Source organism: Perca flavescens, chromosome 1, assembly GCF_004354835.1.
Source record: "Perca flavescens isolate YP-PL-M2 chromosome 1, PFLA_1.0, whole genome shotgun sequence".
Taxonomy (NCBI): Eukaryota; Metazoa; Chordata; class Actinopteri; order Perciformes; family Percidae; genus Perca; species Perca flavescens.
The window spans coordinates 30,280,928-30,300,447 of NC_041331.1; the positions used below are offsets into that span (position 1 = coordinate 30,280,928).

A 19,520-nucleotide genomic window follows, 5' to 3' on the forward strand; every position below is an offset into this window, starting at 1 on the left:
GTTGCTTCATTTACAGTAGGGATTGTGTTGCCTTTCTTCTACTCTTTGAGGAAATGGGACTAGGACACACCTCCTCCCCTGAATTAGTGGTGCAACATTTCCAGTAACAGCTTTCCATTTCAGGACGACTGTGAGACGTTACAGTGTAAGCACGCAGCAAAGTAAACGTTCACTTTCCCAGGAAATGGGTCGGAGCTGATGAACTGGATTGTTTTTGAAGGAGAAGAAGAACAAATTGTTTCAGCATGGAGTTAAAGAGGTAATCTGGAGCCTTGGAAAGTGTTTGTGTTGCTTAAATGATCAAATATGTCGCATTAAATAGCCTAAAGAAAATATCTGCTGTTTGCTTTCAGGCCAGTTCGCGATAGGATATCCCTGGTCCTTCTTATTTTGGTGAATATTACAACAGCTCTCTCTGGTACGTAAAGTGGACATGTAGACATCTTTTATATAGTAGTATATATGCAATAACTCATTCTCACAATAAATCTCTTTGTGTAATGTGGGTTTCAGGCCAAACTCTTGACTGTACCAACGACTATGAGTCACAGGTGTTTTGCCACTTTAAAGGGCAAAACTGCTCTGAATACAAGTTGACTTTCGGGTGAGGTGTTGTTTTTATTGTTTCACTTATTTTACGTATGTTTTACTGCAGAACCAGTGAATTGGTAACATTGTATATTTATGAGCTTAGTTTTGGCTGATTTCACTAAAATGGTGTCGAGTCAGTTGATTGTTTTCATACAACATATGTAGGACTATAATATTAAAATTATATTACAGTTTTTCTCGATTGCTAAGACACATTTCTTTAAACACAAAACTAAATTCTCAAACTATGTTCACAAAACACTTGACTCTGTTGGCAAAATCATACAATGCTTTCAGATCATACACACAGCCAGTCAATAAACACTACAGAGCATTCATTAGACATTACCTCAAAACATTGAGAACACAGTGTCAAGAGCATGTAGTTACAGAAAAAAATTGTTTACAGTATTTCATATAGTAAACACATTTTGCAATGAAAACGTACATTAAGTATATCACAACTTGTACAGTGAATATCTTGTACACTGCAAGTAGTGCAAGTAATACAATATTGAATGTCTGTATACTGTATTACTGAAGGCACTTGAAGAACAGTACAGTAGTCCAACTGCAAAAGGCCAAAGAACAAAGAAAACGAAATGAAAGCACATGACGGTACACTAAAAAATATTGTGAAACCGCAAAATCAAACAACATTCAATTCTCCTGTGCCACCTGTGCACTCTGAACTGGTTTATATTCTTTACAATTGGTTTGATCACCTGGAAACGTGTGTGTACAATTTTGAGTCGTTTGTAAATGATGACAACTGTGTTGCAGTTGTGTTTAACTTACGCTGCCTGTGTAAACTATTTTGCAAGTGCATTACAGTGTGAAATGTGTTTTAACAAGTGAGAATAGAGTTTTGCATGAAGAGTGATTGATTCAACAAATGGGTTTAGGGCATTTGGTTCAGAGAATGGGGTTTAGTGTTTTAGCAATTCAGAAAAACTGTTGTAATTGTATTAAAAATAAACTAAAATGTATTTAAAATATTCAGAGCATGATGCATGTCATCTTGTATTCCACAGGGAGAAGCATAGCAATTTTAAACAGTGTGACACTGCACAGTGTTGCTCTGTCCACCAAGAAGAGATACTTATTCTAGGGCAGTCTTTTAAAGCCACAGTTTGGAAAGGAGGCGATCGCATAGAGTTCAAAATCATCAACGTCAATGAAAGCAGTAAGTTGACTTCTCTTAAATGAAAGTCCATTAATCTGATCCAGATCCAGAATAACAGTGAATGGATGTACAACTGGATGGAAGTTAGGAAACATTCCCCTTACTTCTCTTATCTCTGTTCTTCTACAGTAAAGCCCAAAACCCCAACAATTGTCTCAGTGAAAGAATCTAATGGGAATTTTCATGTCAAGTGGAAGAAGAACGTGAAGAAAAGTTTAAGAGATAACTTGAGTGCTAATGTGACTTACTATAAAAAAGGAGACACAGAAAAGGTAAGAGCAATGCAAAATGCACTTTATAATACTAAAAGATAATTTGCCGTAGAGATGTAGACTTAGTCATGGGCATTTAAGTATGTCAGCTTGCTTCTTTAGATAAAGGAAATGATTGCCAAGCCATCTTTTTAATAATTCTTGTTTCTCCATACCAGGTGTCTGCTAATGTCAGACCAACTACTCTCGACGAATTTGGTTACTATGAAATACTTGGTCGAGACTTGGAGCCAAGTACAACATATGTGGTCAGCGTGACAAACCAAATAGACTTGAGTGGAAAGTTCAGTGACAGTAGTGAAGAGTGGGAATTCACAACCCGTAAGTGTCATCTATTCAGTCTTTTGTGTTACTTTTGATGTTTAAGTATAGCACATATTTTTTAGACATGATAAGATTTGTTGAACATATTTATAATCAATTAATAAGGTGCAATAAAGTATGACCCATTATTTGAAATCTAGGATCCCTTAAAACCTCAAAATCTCTATTTATCTATAATGTAAACTTTGTTTACATTATTTGTTTTTTTGTATCTTCTCCAAATTAATAAAACATATTTTGTTGGTATTATGCTATTTTCTGTATTTAAATGCAGTTTGTGAAATCTGTATGGATGGCTGTGAGGTATGCTGATTATAGAAGCTCACTGATGTTACCGGTTGTTTTTTTTTTTTGGGTAATATCGCATTCTTTGTTTGTTGCATGGCACTGACATGTGAAAACACAAATTCAGTAAACATTCTTCAAAAGGGAACAAGCCATAGCATGCGTAGGTTTTGATTTCGAAAATGTTATACTTGTTGACTCTCCCTTTCCTGGATCTGACCCAGGATCTGCATGCTATTTATTTCAAGCTAAACATTGTGCATTGTGCTGCCATATCACATTGCATTGCCCAGTGGCAAAAATTGAGCAATCCTTTTCACCAGAGCTCTCCACTTCTGCACCCACGCTGCGCAAACTCAGTGGTCTCATTGAAATGAATCAGCTCTGCCTAGTTTCACCGTTTTATCTGAGGAATGTAATGGCCCTGGGAGACTGAAGCAGCTCTGATCACCGTTGTCTTCTGTTATCTACTTTTGTCTTTTTTGTGTTTTATTGCTTTGAGGTCTGGTAGTCTAGTTTTCGCAGCTTTGTTTCTCTTAGTTAATCACTACTTTTTAGTTTGGGAGGGGGGGTTCTGCGTCCGATGGCCCTTGATGGGTTGGCTCAGGCTTCTTCCCTTCTTTTTGTTCTTTTTGGCCAGACTTTCAGACTCCCATAGTTTTGGTTTAATCATTATTAAACCAAATAGTACATTGGGAATAAACTTTAATTTACTTTAACTAATACTTGGGTTTGCTGTTATTCGATATGTTGACGGTCACATTTAAGTTGTATTTGTTTGCTGTGGCCATAACATTCTGAAAACATTCTAGGCAAGAAATAGGCAATACTGTAACAGAACCTTGGTTTATATTTAATCAGCACTGTCTAGTTTTATCATTTAATCTGAGTTCAGTCTGAGTTTGTAAGAGACAGAGAGATCAATCCGCTTCTAGACTCTTTTTGTCCATATGTGGAAGTACAATCTGTAGTTTGAGTAACAGCTCTAAGAGCCAGCAGGTTTTGCGTCATCTGGCAGATTTGTTCTGGCCTATGAGTGGGAGATCTGGGCAATGATTAGATAGAGGGAAGTTTACCATAGTTAATTTACACATACTACCAACATTATTATGATACAAAGTTGGTTGAAAATTAGCAAAATATCCCTTTAAGACAAAGGTTGCATCATGGCAGTTTCATAGTTATAAGTGCCATGCAATGTTTTGGTGTCGTGGATCTATTAGCCAAACTGGACTCCTCTCTCGCGCTCTCTCTCTCTCTCTCTCTCTCTCTCTCTCTCTCTCTCTCTCTCTCTCTCTCTCTCTCTCTCTCTCTCTCTCTCTCTCTCTCTCTCTGTTGCTCCCCAATTACAGACACACCCATTGCTTCACCCTTGGTACCTCCCTCCCCACCCACATCCTCTACAGCCAGTGAGCATGTTAGGTTGCTCTGCTCTACCATTTCCTTTTCACCCAAGTCACTGTAAAGTCTAACTCTTCTTTCAGGTGAACTGAATATGTGCCATATTTTTGCTTCTGATGAACACGGGTTGTAGAAAACTGAACCCTATTTGCATCTAAATTTGATTCTGTTACACATTACACAAGCCAGGTGCCTTGCACTTCTCTCTAGTTTATCTCTCTACTGCATGTAATCTATTCAAAAATTGAGTAATTTCCAAACTTACTTCATACATGTTACTTTACAGCCATGTCCTCCATTGTCCTACCCTTGGTTATCATCATCAGCCTCAGTTTTGCTGCAATCATCATCACCGCTACTTTAAATGGCTGTTATGTAAAGTAAGTCATGCAGATGGTTTTTGTGTTGTTTCTCCGTTAGTGAATCATATGAACGGCTTTCCCCCCAAACACTGTAACTCCTGTGTTGTGTTCATGTGTTATGTGTGTATCTGTTGTTGATTTATTTATTATTATTATTTTATTTATTTGTTGATTTTAGGCTCAAAACAAAGTGGCGGAACACAGTTGCCAAATGTCCAAATCCTAAACTTCTTTTTATGCATCCAGGAGAGCAAGAGGTGAGTCGCCTGGTGATACTTACTTATTGTTGGCATTTTTCAGCAATAGCCATTCAATGCATTTACATTCGGTAATTCCTTCTCTCTATAGTAGATTCAAATTGCCTTCACATGCATGAGGGATTCACAGATTCACAATACAGCATGTAATACAGCATCACTAACATTTTATTTTAAAAAAAAAAAACATGTCCTGTAAAATTAGGTTGCGGATGAAATTATTACCGACGAGTTTGTTTGGATGCGCTATTCACAGATACACATAGCAGCTGCTCAACAGTAACCTTGTCCTACCAGACTCTGGTACATTTCATTTGTACAGAGAGTATGGCCACTCTCCATTGACAAGCGTTAACTTCCTTGAAGGCGGGTACTCTGTTGAAGTTTAAAACTATTGGATCTGCCCAGAGCCACTCTGGATCTGCCATAACCAATCGCTAACGTTTGGTTATGACGTCGGCTTAGCATCGCTAGCGTTAGCTTTAGCTAACTCCTTCACCACTAATAGAGTGAGCTGGAAAATCTGACTTTTCCTGAACCCCGTGGGGAGGAAGGCCACAACATCATGGCCATCAACAAAACTCAGCAAAGAGTGTTTTTGCTCGAGCTTTAACTTCTGGGTATTCAGCAGCGTTGCCACAACGGACCGAATGGCTTCACTCGACCTCAACGTCATTGTTCTCAGCCACTCCCTCTGTGCAAATATTTGGCCAGAGAAAACCCAAGAATATACCGCAAACCATACTGAAGGAAAATGAAAATTGAGCGGAAGTACGTAGGAGGGCGGTTTTTCAACAGGCGTTTGCTGTAGTATTAACAAGCACTTGCTGTTACCACCATTAACCATAAGTGTCACCTTACCAACCAGGACTAACATCATAATGATTATAACTTCAAACTTCACCAGATATTTCACAAACATGAAGTCAATTTGAAAAATTAATAATTAATAATATTTAATAGGTTTAAAAAATAGTTAATGTCAAATCTATTGGAAAAGAACATTTGACCCCTTTACCCGAAATGTTTCCAATCTACGGTTTTAATTGTTTTTATCCTCCTTGTTGCAGGTCTTGAAGCCTGTGCCACCCATCATCTCCTCTGTCTGTGTTGAGCCCCTTGTTCCAGATGACAGCAAACCATGGTTTGTGTGGCTGCACTAGTACATTTCCTTAAGGATTTCTGTGTGATTTTGTTGGCAGTCTAAGTAACCCATTTGTCTGTATTTAGGTTGAAGGAGTCCCTGAGAGACACTAGCAGTGGGAGCCTTCAGCGAAGCAGTGGAATCAGTATTGGCTCTTCTGGTCTCAGTTGTGCTAATACAGAACCTAACATTATAGCCTGTGTTCAGGGTACCCTTCTTAAAGCCCTCCCCAACATCAGCCCGATATCACATTTAATCACCAATTCATTTTCAGAAGAAAACCAAGACAGTGGTTTGCTCTTCTCTTCCTACAACCCTTGTGGTGTCAGAGCTGATGACATGAGCTCTGGATCATCTGGCTTTGAAAATAAAACCTACTCCATCCTCATTCCCTGCGGCCCACATCAGAATCTGACGGACAGCTCTGAGTTTCAGACGGACGCTGAAATGCTTTGTGACTCTGAATACCATCCTAGTGTGGGTGACTTGACCTGTGTTGACCAACACGCACCAGCTTGTCCGCTTGTTAATTTTCCACCAGTGGTTTTATCTCTAATGCCAACAGACATGTCATATCAGCAAAGCAATGCAGATTCTGGGGAATTTTCATATGCAGAAGACTACAGTTTGTCCTCCGTCTCTAGTGGCACCAACACAATTGCGTTATGTGATCCTGTGTCCAGAGTCGAGGGCGGGTGTGAGAGCTTCGATGAGTCTGTCTGTGGTGCGACAAAGCTACATGGAAAAACTGAAAGGGCCATTATATGTGATGAAAACCCCTGCTCCAGCTATGCGCCTGCAGGCTCACACAGCTTTCCTCCAGTGGATGACGGCTACCAGGCATTTCAGAATCTGGTGGAGCAGCCTGATATTTTGTTTTCAGAGGAGAGAAGTGGTGAGAAAGAGGAACGTTTGAACAGATACCCAGAGGAATCATTCACCAAGATGCCTCAAAGCTTCTTGAGCCCAGTTGTCCCAGGCGTCATTAACAATGTCCAGGGTGGCCAGTGTTTCTCTGAGCTCCAAAGACCTTTTCTCTCTTTGATCCCTGCTCAAGAGTCTATGCCACTATTCACAGACAGCGGCTATCAGAGTGTGTAGCGCTGACATTTTATTATGTGCAATTTGTGCTTCTTTAAATTATTGAGAAACATTGTTGAGAAATTTGGAAGACGAGAGAGAGGGAGAACAGGATGTGGCTGTGAATGGTGTTTACAACTGTAACATGACTCAGGTTTAAAAGTCAATTGAACTCGGAAACAGCAGCAAAACAAACTCACCTTAAGATCCATTTAGTAGCTGTTCCTGATCTTTCAGTTTGCCCTGTTGTCATGGATACATTACATAATCTTCCGAAGAAGATTATGTAATCATGACCAAAAGCTTCAGAACAGTTAAGAAATGGACTTGGAGTTGACATTGTTTTCTCAACTGTGACATGATGTTTTAATACTTCTCATGGTCATAGATAGTTTTTGTTTTGCGGCAGCAATCCAAAGAAAACACATCTTTGCGCCTTGAGAACAGTTGATTTGTTTAATTTATGAATACTTTGCAAATGTGTATGACTGCTTTTGATGTGAAACATCCATTAAGTTTGTACATAAAAACATTCATGTAAAATGTGTCATAAACAGAATGCACTTAGCTTGGCATCACCAGACTAATTCGCAAATGCATATTAGAGCACATGAAACATGAGCTCACAGATACGTCTGGTTTGCTAAAATCCACTTGCTTTGACTTTTAGATGTGTGCTTGCTACAAATGCTCGAACAAAACAGCTGCAGTCAGCTCATATATTCATATCTCACTTGTCATATTAAGCTAAGGTCATTTGTTTTTCCCATAGCTCATAGGAAATATGAATGTTATACAGTATAATACAATATAAATTGTTGTATAAAGCTAGGAACACACTGTCTGAAATCATGTCCAACCATCCAGTCTATAGTATTAGTAAGACTTCAGTGAAATATGAGTTAAGAGTCATTACTATTAATTTTATAGATTATTTCAATCTCTCTGAGCTTGATTTGACCAGGGGAGTCATCACAAGAAAAATGGCCTTTTAAGGAAAATTACATCTGAACTTAGCCTGGTTGACACCAGACCCACTCTCAGTTGTAACTGAGAAAAAGGTTCATTGACAGTTCATTTCCAAAGGACGCCGCTCAAATGCCTCTGGGCACATTGGATAGTCCTTCAACCAATCAGACCAACGATCCGGGTGACGCTGCGCTTCGGTGGCCATCATGTTGAATGTAAACAAAAAGCTGCTCGCTGTCGCTGCGCTATCGTCGTCGCGTAAATCCCGCCTCAACAGTTGTGATTGGTGTCTCGATTTTGGGGACATTGGAAATGGGTTTGAATTGTCTCTTCGCCAGACTAACCGTGCGTTCATTCATGGACATCGGAAAAACATTTTTTCCGATTGGAAACGTCATCATTTACGTCACTTCCTGTGGGAATCAGACGTGGGAAATTCGGGCTAGATTTTGCTAACCGAGTTTCCCAGTTGGTGACCTGATGTTGACAACTGACGTTTGATGTAGGCGACTTTGGTTCACTGAACATATTTTAATGACAATAAACTGTTTATTGTGGACAAATGCCTCTGCCAAGAAACATACACAGACATAACATGTTGCAAATTATTCATAAATAGGCCCATGTATAAAAAAAAAAAACAACACCTTATCCGTGTCCTTTCCCGTTGGTTGTCCTGCAGATAACACAAACAAACACCCGTCCATGTGCTGTTTCCATGCTCGTATGAGAAAACAGCAGCAAATCTTTTGTTATTGTGGCCTCCATGTTTTCACACACCTGATGCTCTAGGCTACGGCCACCCGTTGGTGGCAGTGATGCAACAAGTTGTTATGCCAAACGCCAATATAACAGAATAAGAAGAACATGCATCCCGACTATGTGAACGCTGGCAGTCGTAATCAAACGTAATCACGGGGGCGGTCCCTTTTATTCCCAGGTGGCATGAACGCAGCATGACTTGCAGAGCAAATCTCAAATTTGCCGGAAGTTTGTCAGGGTTTACCCAGGCTAATCTGAATTGACTAAACCAAGCGTCCGCAACAAGTCAGCGGTCATAATGAGCTGGTGCAATACAGGGTTGTGAAATTGCTTCCTCATAGCTCTTATCTGGAACTGCCAAGCCACTTCCACAGAAACACACGTCACCTGAAACAAAGAAGTGAACTCACTGGAACTCATTTCACTATATGCAAAGAAATGGCGGTATTCTGGGAATTTCTTTGCTAGAAAATAGTTCAAATAAAGTTGTTTATTTCTTAGTTGTGTTTGCTTCAAAATTGACTTTCCGGCTGAGTTTTTAATGTTTGAATGTAAAAACAAACAATTTCCACTTCAATTACATTGTTATGACAGAAGACATCTTAGATATATCTGCAAATAACACTAAAACTAACTGCTAATTGATAGAGTTAAGACGTTTTTTTTATTATTATTTGGATAAATGGCCCCTAAGTAGGAGTTTAAACTTGTTCCGTTATTGTGTCACAATAACACAGAAACGCCAAGTCAAAAACAAACTTAACAGCTTTAGTGGGCGAAACTTCTGAAAAATTGCATAAGACTACTGACACTAACATTTTCTGTTGTAACTGGGTATCAGGACAAGCCATAAGTCGGAGAGGAATATTTCATATATATATTTCAATAGTGTAAACAATGGCACATAAAAGAGTAATTTAATGGGGCGGGCAGAGAGGTGGGACTTTTCAGAGTTAGGTATGTGAGTTGTCAGTTGGTGGAAAGTACAGATAAATTGACTTGACCACTAAAGATATTCTGTTAATATAATCATGAGTATTAACTTAAAGCTGTCTAATATTACAATCTACTGTATATATTATATAAAGATTATATTATATAACTTATTTGTATTCAATGCAATGCATTATATATGTTAATATAATATCCTTTAGTAAAATTAAACAATTTTATAATAAGATAACATTGTGAATTGATCAATTGATATTGAAAATTCTGAATTATAAGCAATATGTAATTGTATCTTATATTCTCATGTATAGTTTTACCATGAGATTGATTTAATACAAAATATTGTTTCAGTGCCACTAAAATGAAGACAGGAGCTTACAGTGGCTGTAGTGTTGACAGCCATACATAGTGAGTTATGAACAAATAATATACCATATTACAGAGTGCATATTCATTTGCAATGCTCATTTGATAAAGTAACTGTGCACTGTGTATAATATTGTGTCAAACTGCATGTTCGAACATGTGGATGTGAACAGAGTTAACAGGAGACACACACGTGTAAAAGGGTGTTCTTGCTGATAAGAGCATGAACTCTGTTTCCACCTGGTGGTCTTACATGAATACACACCGTCACTGCTGCCACAGTAATTTCATGTGGAACCATGAAAAATCACATGGGCCCCAACTTTTATAGCACTGACTTAAAACCCGGCAGGTTAGTTTGGACAATTGTTAACAGTGAATCCACAACTCAGCAGGTAGAATTGCAAGAAAAGCATTTAAAACCTTTACAAGGACCTTAACAACTCTCTACTCCATCACACTCCGCTTGTCATGAAAAAAACAACATGCAGTATTTCCTGTAATTGGAGGAGGGTTATTGGAGGAGGAGAGGGATTGTCATAACTGTAAGATCTTCGATTGGAAGAATCCAGTGGAGGAGGAATGGTGCCACAGAGTAAACTGTGATAAAATCTGAGCTCCTGAGAAATTTTCTGTTACTCTTGAATCTCCTGTGTGGCCGGTGACACGTCTCCACCTGAACCTTGGACTGCAGAATGCAACAACCAGGCCGGCTGAGGCTGAGGCCGTGGCTAGAGGAGCAGATTCAGTCCGGGAGGTATCCAGGAGTTAGCTGGCTGGACCAGGTAGACCCCCTCCATCTCACCCTCATCCCACAAACGCATGCACACACCAGGGTGCAAAAGGTTTTGCTGTTGACAACAATGTATTCACTGTTATTTTCTTCTACAGTCAGCACGGATCTTTCAAATCCCGTGGAAACATGCCGCTCGTCATGGATGGAGTATTGACCGAGATGCTACACTCTTCAGGAGTTGGGCCATGCACACTGGTAGGAACCCCACACCAAAACAAGCTGTGTTCCAGCTGCATGGTTGGTCCCCTGTAGTCCATTCAGACTATTTCTTAATATCTTTTAATAATACAAATAATAATAATAATTTATACTTTATTAATCCTGCAAGGGAAATTACAATGTTTTCACTCTGTTGTTATTATTATACACATTACACACACATTACACACAGGCCTGAATTACACACACTTGCTCATTACCTATACATGCACTAATGGAGAGATGTCAGAGTGAGGGGGCTGCCCATGGACAGGCGCCCCAAGCAGTTGGGGGTTCGGTGCCTTGCTCAAAAGCACCTTGGCAGTGCCCGGGAGGTGAACTGGCACCTCTCCAGCTACCAGTCCACCACCATACTTTTGTATTGATAGCTAATTTTCTATCAATCTAAGGCACTTTGCATACTGATGCTTTGATGCAGAGCAATTATTGAGAAAAACCACAACAAGCTTATATTTAATGATATTATGAGAACATTTTCATAATGTCAAAACATATCACAATGTGCCACATTTATTAATCAATGCTAAATGTATTTAACTGTTCCACCGCAATGTGTTCACATGTGTTAAACAGAAACTTCAGTCACTTTTCTTTAACTCTTGCCTCACTTCGTATTTGGCATTAGTTTTTCACTGTCACAACGTCCCTGATTCAATTATGGCCAGGGATCTTTCAATGAAGGATAAAGGGCCCCAAAAAGATTGGTTTTAGGTTTAGGATGATCTTATTCATGAGAAAAGTCCAAAGAATAATGCTTAGCACAGCATGTCATTTCTTGAATATATTTTGGAATAAGTTTCTAAATGTTATCTAAAGTTAAAATGTGGCTGCAACATCACTGTATTTTGGAAACTATTTCAACCATGCCGATACGATTAACCTGTAGGTCCTGTTTCCTGCTTAGTAGAAGTCTTACCAGTGAAGAGCAGCAACGGTTGTATGGTCTTTCTAGATTTACCACATTCATACCTTAAATGGCACCAGATGATATACCAAATCAACTGCATTTAAAGGAACACACTTGGGATAAAATGACTGATCGATGAATGTGTTTTTTTTAGTGTGTGCAAACACTGCACTTTTAAAACCTTTCCAACCTGTTGCTGCCTAGATTTGGATTTACATTTTACATGCAAAATTTAAATCTCAAGACATGTGAAACTCGCAATTGACTACATATGATTTTTATCAAACCTTTCAGTTCATGTGTTAGGCTTTTTCTCATAGGAATCAGAACTTTTTTTTAAAATGATCTGTGTCAAATTACTGACTACCTGCTTATAGTAATTCAAAAACATTGAATAATTTGTGGAATATTTTGTGTCCAGAATCTAAGAAACATGTACGCTAAATTACAATTATAATTCGTATAATATAATACAATAATAATAATTAATAATAATAATAATAATAATCCTCTTCATAATCTCATAGCCAGATGTTTTTGCTCTATCTGTAATCTCATTTCTGTATGTTCTGATCACACGCACACACATGCACATGCACAAGCACACACACACGCACACGCACACACACACACACACACACACACACACACACACACACACACACACACACACACACACACACACACACACACACACACGTCACACAGTCCAGTCTTGGGAAAGTCACGCTTTGTGATTGTAGCTGCACATCACATCATGGGAAAGCTCCAGTTCAGTTGCTGTGAATGTTGTGGGTGATCATATTGCTGTCAAAGTACAATAGGACAGCTTCTCACAAGATCTAGAAAAAACATATTCATCATTTGAATATGTAAAAGCGCACACTGTACGGAGTGCTGTATGTCCTAAAATTCAGCTCAATATTCAAGAAAACAATAAAAAATAATAATAATAATAATAATAATATAGTACACAGATTATAGAATTGAACCACCAATTAAGCCTGAGGAAACTGATACAAAATTTGTAAAGGCTCGTCAAGTTGTAATGGCAGTGGGAGATTGGAGCATGTGTGTAATAGAGCTGCTGCTACCTGCGCTCGCTCCTTGTTTGCTGTAAATGATCCGTAGTGGATCTTTTTAAGCTCCAGTGATTTCATTACTGAGGCTAGTAATTAAATTCAGATGACCTACTCAGATGGCTAAGATCCAAATCACACCATGGTGCTAAATATGAGAACTAAACACACTGGATGGAGTCACACATTGGATGATAGATGGAAGCAACAGCACAGTTTAAACAGTGATGTTTGAAAGTGAAGATTTTGTTGTGCACAAGTCCTCGTTTCCCCAAATCTCTACAATGGTGGCGGTGTGAAAATAGCACATAATAGGGTTATGATAGCCACATTTATGGGCAATACACTCCTGAATACACCAGGTTTAACTATACCAGAATGTTCCTATAACATGCACGGAAAATCCCCCAGTGGTGGAACTTCTCACCTTGCTGCAGTGATGCACCGATGTACTCTACGACACCATGACATCACTGTGTGGTTACAGGTGCAAGATAGTACACTTCTGACCACACCCCTGCCCCTGTAGCCTCTAAACACTTGCAGACAGATTTGCAGCTTGATAGGCTGATCCAATTCATTCAAAAATGTGGTGAAGGGTTTGGAGGCTAATTCGATGGAATTTGTAATTGCTTCCTTATGTAGATCTGTTTCCTCCTCTCTGTCTTCTTATGCATATGATTCTGTGAGTCGATACTGTGTGTTTTATTTTATGTGTTTTTAATGTTTGCATGTATATTGTTTGAAACACTGTATTTCTATGCTGCCATCTTGACCAGGGCTGCATTGAAAACAATTCTTTTGTACTCTCAATGGGACTTACCTGGTAAAATAAGGTTTCACTGATTCTTGAAACTTTGGCAAAAACATGTCCCACTAAGAAAAGTGCCAATTCTGTAAATTAATAACATTTTCATGAATAAAAAGAATCAAGGTTATAATCAGGGGGTCCTTTGCACATATGTAAGGCTCTTTTATAGGTTTATTTTAAATTTGTATTAATTTAATGATTATTTGCTGGCCCATTGCCTACAAAATCAGTTGTCCTCAGATAGGAGATAATCATTTCAACTTGATTAAAAAAATAAAAAGTAATAATTGAATTGAATAATATCTTTACCATATGAAATAGTACATTGTAATATGTTTTAAAAACTAAAAACAGTCAGTTTTTAACAATATTTACTATTATTTTGTGGTTGCTCAAAATGTGTCCCACATATTCGTCACCACTGTCAGATATTTATAAAAAGCAATAAAATCAGTCAACTACAAGGTCAACTACATTCCTGAGGACCCCATTTTCAAACCTTCAGCTCTACTGCATGCTTCAAGATCACTCAAGCTCCCTTAAGTTTGCTATTTTCTTTTAAACTTGTTCATATTTTTGGACACTGCTACTGTCGCAACCATAACATGTCAACACCGTCTCTTTTGTATAACAAATGTTAGATTATGACATAAATGTATACTTTTTAAGAAGAGGTCTGAAGTAGCTAGCAAGAGAGGGGAAACAAGATGGCTAATGTGACCAACTCATGCATATCATGTGAAAGAGTAGGTTTTTGCCACCACCGTCAGACGTCACCACCGTCAGGTTTTCGTGGATATCCTCACGGCTGTGGTTCGGCCTTGAGGTTGCGGCCGAACCACAGCCGTGAGCCTGTATTTATTGTGATCAACAATTATATTCTAGCCTCCCTTAAGTTCCATTTGTAGGTTTTTGTCACCACCGTCAGACTGTCAACAGAAAACCTGACGGTGGTGACAAAAACCTACTTTTTCACATGATATGCACGCTCAGGATTGTAAATTTTTGGACCCAATAGTTAAATTAAGTTGTTAAGCAAGAAGCCATCTTGTGTGGTATACATTTTGGAATTGTATGTTGCTATGAGGCCACTGTCACCAGATTAGTGTCACCACCCTCAGTTCTAAAGTCACCAGAGGGAGTTTTATTTGTTTTAAATGAATATGCTTACAATATGTTTCTTCAGTGCTGTTGAGTTTTTAAAGTAATAGTCTCTTTTAATACAAATATATGTTTGTTAAATAAAAAAACATAACTTTTTTTCTATTTAGGCTTAAAGTAAACGTTAGATCTTTTAAAGGAGTACACGTGAAACAGTATAAAAAATGAACAAAAGTGAATATTCAACATTTAACAGCATATATGTGTACGGTACTATAAATGCCAGATAATGATTTAAAAACTCTAAATACATATTAGACCAAATAAATAAAAAAACAATTAGCTTTTTATTGTGTCTGACGGTGTTGACAAAACCAAATAACTGGAAAAATGTCTATTTTATGAAAAGAGGTTCCACCAGTACGTTGCTGAACAGCCAAGACTTTGGTCTATAATGATATACCTTCAGATTTTGTAATTTAACTAACTTTTTATTTTCAAAATTAAAACCTGTTTTATCCAAATTCCCAAGAATCAGTGGTTTAATAATTATAATAGTAATAAGACACCCAACCACAGTGATGCTGTGTGTGGTCAGAGGTGAAACACACTTGAAATATGCAGTTATTCCTGTTTATTAGCCTGTTGCTACAGGAAGAAACTTTTTAAACATACAACAACTGGGAAAAAAGTATTCAGTATTTAAACTTACTTCTGGTTTGAACTCTGGTTTGCTTTTTCAGGTAGGCTGATTTGTCAACTGACACAATTAAGGCCATACTTAACAAATCTGGGGCCAGATATTCCAGCAGACAACTTAGAATAGAATACAAAATAGCAGGCTGCAAGCTGTAGCTTTATATTTTTTAGACAGATATGAGAGTGGTATCAATCTTCCCATCTAACTCTGCTAGAAAGTGAATAAGCGTATTTACCAAAAAGTTAAATAATTCTGGTTCTTATAACATCACACACACACACACACACACACACACACACACACACACACACACACACACAGAATATTAGACCTCATTCTAGCACATATCGATGCTCTGTGGCTCTGTAGTATTAACTGTCATCTTTTCTTTTTTTTTTTTTTTTTTGCATTGGGTTAGCTCACTCTGCATTTTTCTGTCTTTGCTCAGGGGGGAACACTCACCACTGATTTTCAATTTGTTTTTAACAATGATTATGATTATTCCCCATGCTGTTGGCTAGCACTTCTGACACGTGTGCACACGTGTTTGCCTCTGCGTGAGAGTGCGTGGGGACTGTGTGTGTGTGTGTGTGTGTTTTTCAGTTTTTCTTGTTTTGTTGAATATCAATATGTGGGAAAGAGATAAATGACTTTTTGTCCGCTGTCCTCTTGTGCGAACACAATAGAAAAGTGTCTTTTGTACACAGACCAGTGCTTGTCCATACACTTGTTCACTTCAGGACGGTACCATCCAGGCAAAGACAAGCCAGATCCCAAGACATGGAAGGCAAATTTCCGCTGTGCATTGAATTCTCTGTCTGACATCTGTGAGCTGCAGGAGCACAGCAGGAAGAGAGGCAGCAATGCCTACAGAGTCTACAGGATGATGCCCAGCACACAAACACACAGACGCAGGAGAGGTAAGACACGTCTTGAACATGTATTTATCAAACATATCCTGACATATTCTCAGTCAGACCTCATGTGACATTACTGTCCTACCCCTCCCCCCCCTTCTTCAGGGCTGAGGTTGATAAGCAGGCCTCGAGAAAGACAGGCGAGTTTAGGCGATGATACACGCACCACGCATGCCTGGCAACCCACAACAACAAGGCCCATTTCAGACACACCACAGAAGGTGGAGACCCATGCAGAGGACATATTTGGCAATGCCCAAACACACGGTGATTTGTTGTTAAAGCATTTAGTTGTTTTTTTCTATCTGTTGTCTATAAGACTCTGGCACCTTGTAATGATGCTAGTTATTGTTGTTGTTCAGGTATGTGGGAGGCCAAACCAGAGGACCAGGAGCAGAATGAGGCTGTATTTAAGGTATCAGAATTTTCATGTGTGAGACTCTCCCACTGGCAGAAACAAGGACAAGTTCCCTGATGAAACTGCATCCTATTTGACTTAGCTGTTTAGAGATCAGTTGCATGTTTCTGGGATGCAGTTTGGGTTCTGTAGGCAGTGCTCTTGATATCTGACTGACTGTTGATATTTTGTCTCCTGTAGTTGATGGACCACTTAAGCAACACTGACGTCTGGACTGGGGAGCAGAGAGGATGGAGAACACACACACTGTGGGACCACTGGCACTGTACGACACTTATATATACTGTAGTTTGTTTATCTGCTTGTATTAGGCCTGTCCTTGACATCTAAAGCCTTCTTACTCCTATGGTCCAAACAGGTTTATGATTTTTTTCAAATAATTGCTCCAGTTATTTAAAAAATCTGTCAGATTGCATCAGTAGCAGGTTAGGTGGGAGTATTATTGTGAGAAGGACTGTGAAAATAGATTCAATAAAAGCAATGGTTTTGTGCTCCTCAGGTGCTGGTGATGATAACCCGTATTCTCTGCACACAGAGAACTACAGTGATCTGTTTGGTCCAAACTACATCAAGGAGCTCTCCGATTGGTCCACACATCAGCAAACACTGATGCCGTAGCTGTGTACTGAACGGCTCATCCTCATGCTCTTTGTGTTAACCACAGCTGTTCTTCCTTCAGGCTTTCTTGCTAACTTTCAGCTGATTTCCTCCTGCTGTCTGTCTGCTGAGCTGACCATTGAAAAGGGGAAACAAGAGAGGGGAGTGGGCAGAGAATATTGCTCTGTCAGTCAGTCGGGCGGTCATCCTCTCTGCTGAGCATGCTGAGATGAAGATCCTGTTCCAAGCCAAGCTTTACCTCTGTCATCATCACTTCACTATGGTTCAATGCCTCAAACTCACTGACATGACACCAAGCTCACAGCGAAAACAGATCTCATTTCGCTTTAGTGCAGGATCAGTTATTGCTCTACTATTTCTCTGACTTTTACTGGATGTTTAGCCAACATACAGTAAAGGAAGTGCAGAACACACAGGCATTACATGTGGCTTTAACAGTTTGGCTTGTGTTTGTTTGTGAGTGGAGTTTAAAACTCCACAGTACTACACAGTAAGCTGCAATCAATATATATCTTTTTTTGTCCTATATACAGTATGCGTGTGAGTCCTATACCTTTAGTTTTACCAATTTTTAAGACTTAAGAACATGGTGCACTTTGTTTTGTATGATATTGTACAACCTGTTTTGTGTTTGTTTTTCTTTATTTTTAAATACGGTATGAACGGAATGCGGTGGCTTCAGAAGGTGGCTGTTTATCACTTCAATAGAATCTATAACCGGCAGTGGAATTTAATTTGGCAGTCAATGACCCACTGTCATTATTACACTGCTGTCTCATAGTCTCCACATTCTTGATGCGATACATTTAAAACAGCCAACCAATAATATGCCTTTATTGTTTATTGACCTTTAAAGATCAGCGCATTTTAACATTTTAAGAAAGACATTTTAAACAGCACACAACATTTAAGTAATTTGTTGTGAGGGCTTCACTATAAATAAATATGTTGTCAGACTCACCTTATGACTGTAAACACATGTGTAGTACTAATAAATAGCCACAAGTCAAAATATAACTCATATTTCCAAGTTCTGTAACAATAATGTCTACTAAAATCGAATCTCTTTAGTGTGCAGCACCATATAAAAATAGCCTTACTTTATTGATTATAACTGGAATATACAGTACTGTAGATTGTCACACTAGTTATTTGTGCTTGGTCACTTTACAGGCTTTTTTCATGGTAGCCATCTTGTTATAGACAGATCAGCACAGGTGTAAACAATATCACTAATAAGGACTCTGTTACTTTGAAGTGTCAGTGTCTTCATGTCTGGCCTTGAAAGTGGCACACCAGCCTGTCATTTGTAATTATGAAAAATAATGTGCTCTTCCTTCTCAGCATGATTTAACCCTCCTGTTGTCTTTGGGTCAAATTTGACCCATTTTCAAAAAAATGTCTATATCAGAAATTTGGGTTTCTTTCAACCAAATTGCCAAAACTTAACATGGATGGTTCCATTTAACGCTCTTGTCAAGTAAAATGAATTATCAGTGGACTACTTTTATTGAATCGTGGGTGTTTTATTCAATTTTATAGCATATCTCTGCTTTTTAAACTCAAAAAATTAGGTTTAAGTGTCCATGAATTCCAGGAATAAGGGTAAAACTCATTGTATGAGTTGGTAGTAGTGGGAAAAAAGCGTAAACGTAACGTAAATGTAAAAGTGACAAAAATGTCGAAAAAAGGATCAAAAACTTAGGAAAAAAAAAAAGCAACAAAAACATTGAAAAACAACACAATGGTTAATGTTTTTAAAAAAAAGACCTGACATTGTCACCTACATCAAGAATTACCAATAAAGTTATTTACAGTGGTGGAAAGTAACTAAGTACATTTACATAGTTAGAGCACTTAAGTACAATGTTAAGGTTCTTGTACTGTACTATTATTTAGTAGTATTTCTTTCTTATGTTTTCTACTTTGAATCCACTATATTTCAGAGGGAATATATATATATATATATATATATATATATATATATATATATATATATATATA

General features: G+C 38.4%; 2 protein-coding genes across 2 annotated transcripts; both read left to right on the forward strand.

Annotated features, from left to right (window-relative positions):
- Window positions 1-113: 113 nt before the first annotated feature.
- LOC114554876 (uncharacterized) lies at window positions 114-7,733 on the forward strand. Its single transcript, XM_028576947.1, has 10 exons — window positions 114-259; window positions 354-418; window positions 514-604; window positions 1,626-1,777; window positions 1,907-2,049; window positions 2,208-2,370; window positions 4,346-4,439; window positions 4,600-4,678; window positions 5,749-5,822; window positions 5,909-7,733. Exons 1-10 carry the CDS (start codon window positions 246-248, stop codon window positions 6,921-6,923), a joined length of 1,890 nt encoding a protein of 629 aa, XP_028432748.1. The 5' UTR covers window positions 114-245; the 3' UTR covers window positions 6,924-7,733.
- Window positions 7,734-10,645: 2,912 nt separating this feature from the next.
- Window positions 10,646-17,516, forward strand: LOC114560314 (interferon regulatory factor 1-like). The gene is made up of 7 exons (XM_028585613.1): window positions 10,646-10,735; window positions 10,842-10,941; window positions 16,304-16,483; window positions 16,586-16,747; window positions 16,843-16,895; window positions 17,079-17,163; window positions 17,398-17,516. The coding sequence occupies exons 1-7, from the start codon at window positions 10,646-10,648 to the stop codon at window positions 17,514-17,516; spliced, it is 789 nt and encodes a 262-aa protein (XP_028441414.1).
- Window positions 17,517-19,520: the final 2,004 nt, after the last annotated feature.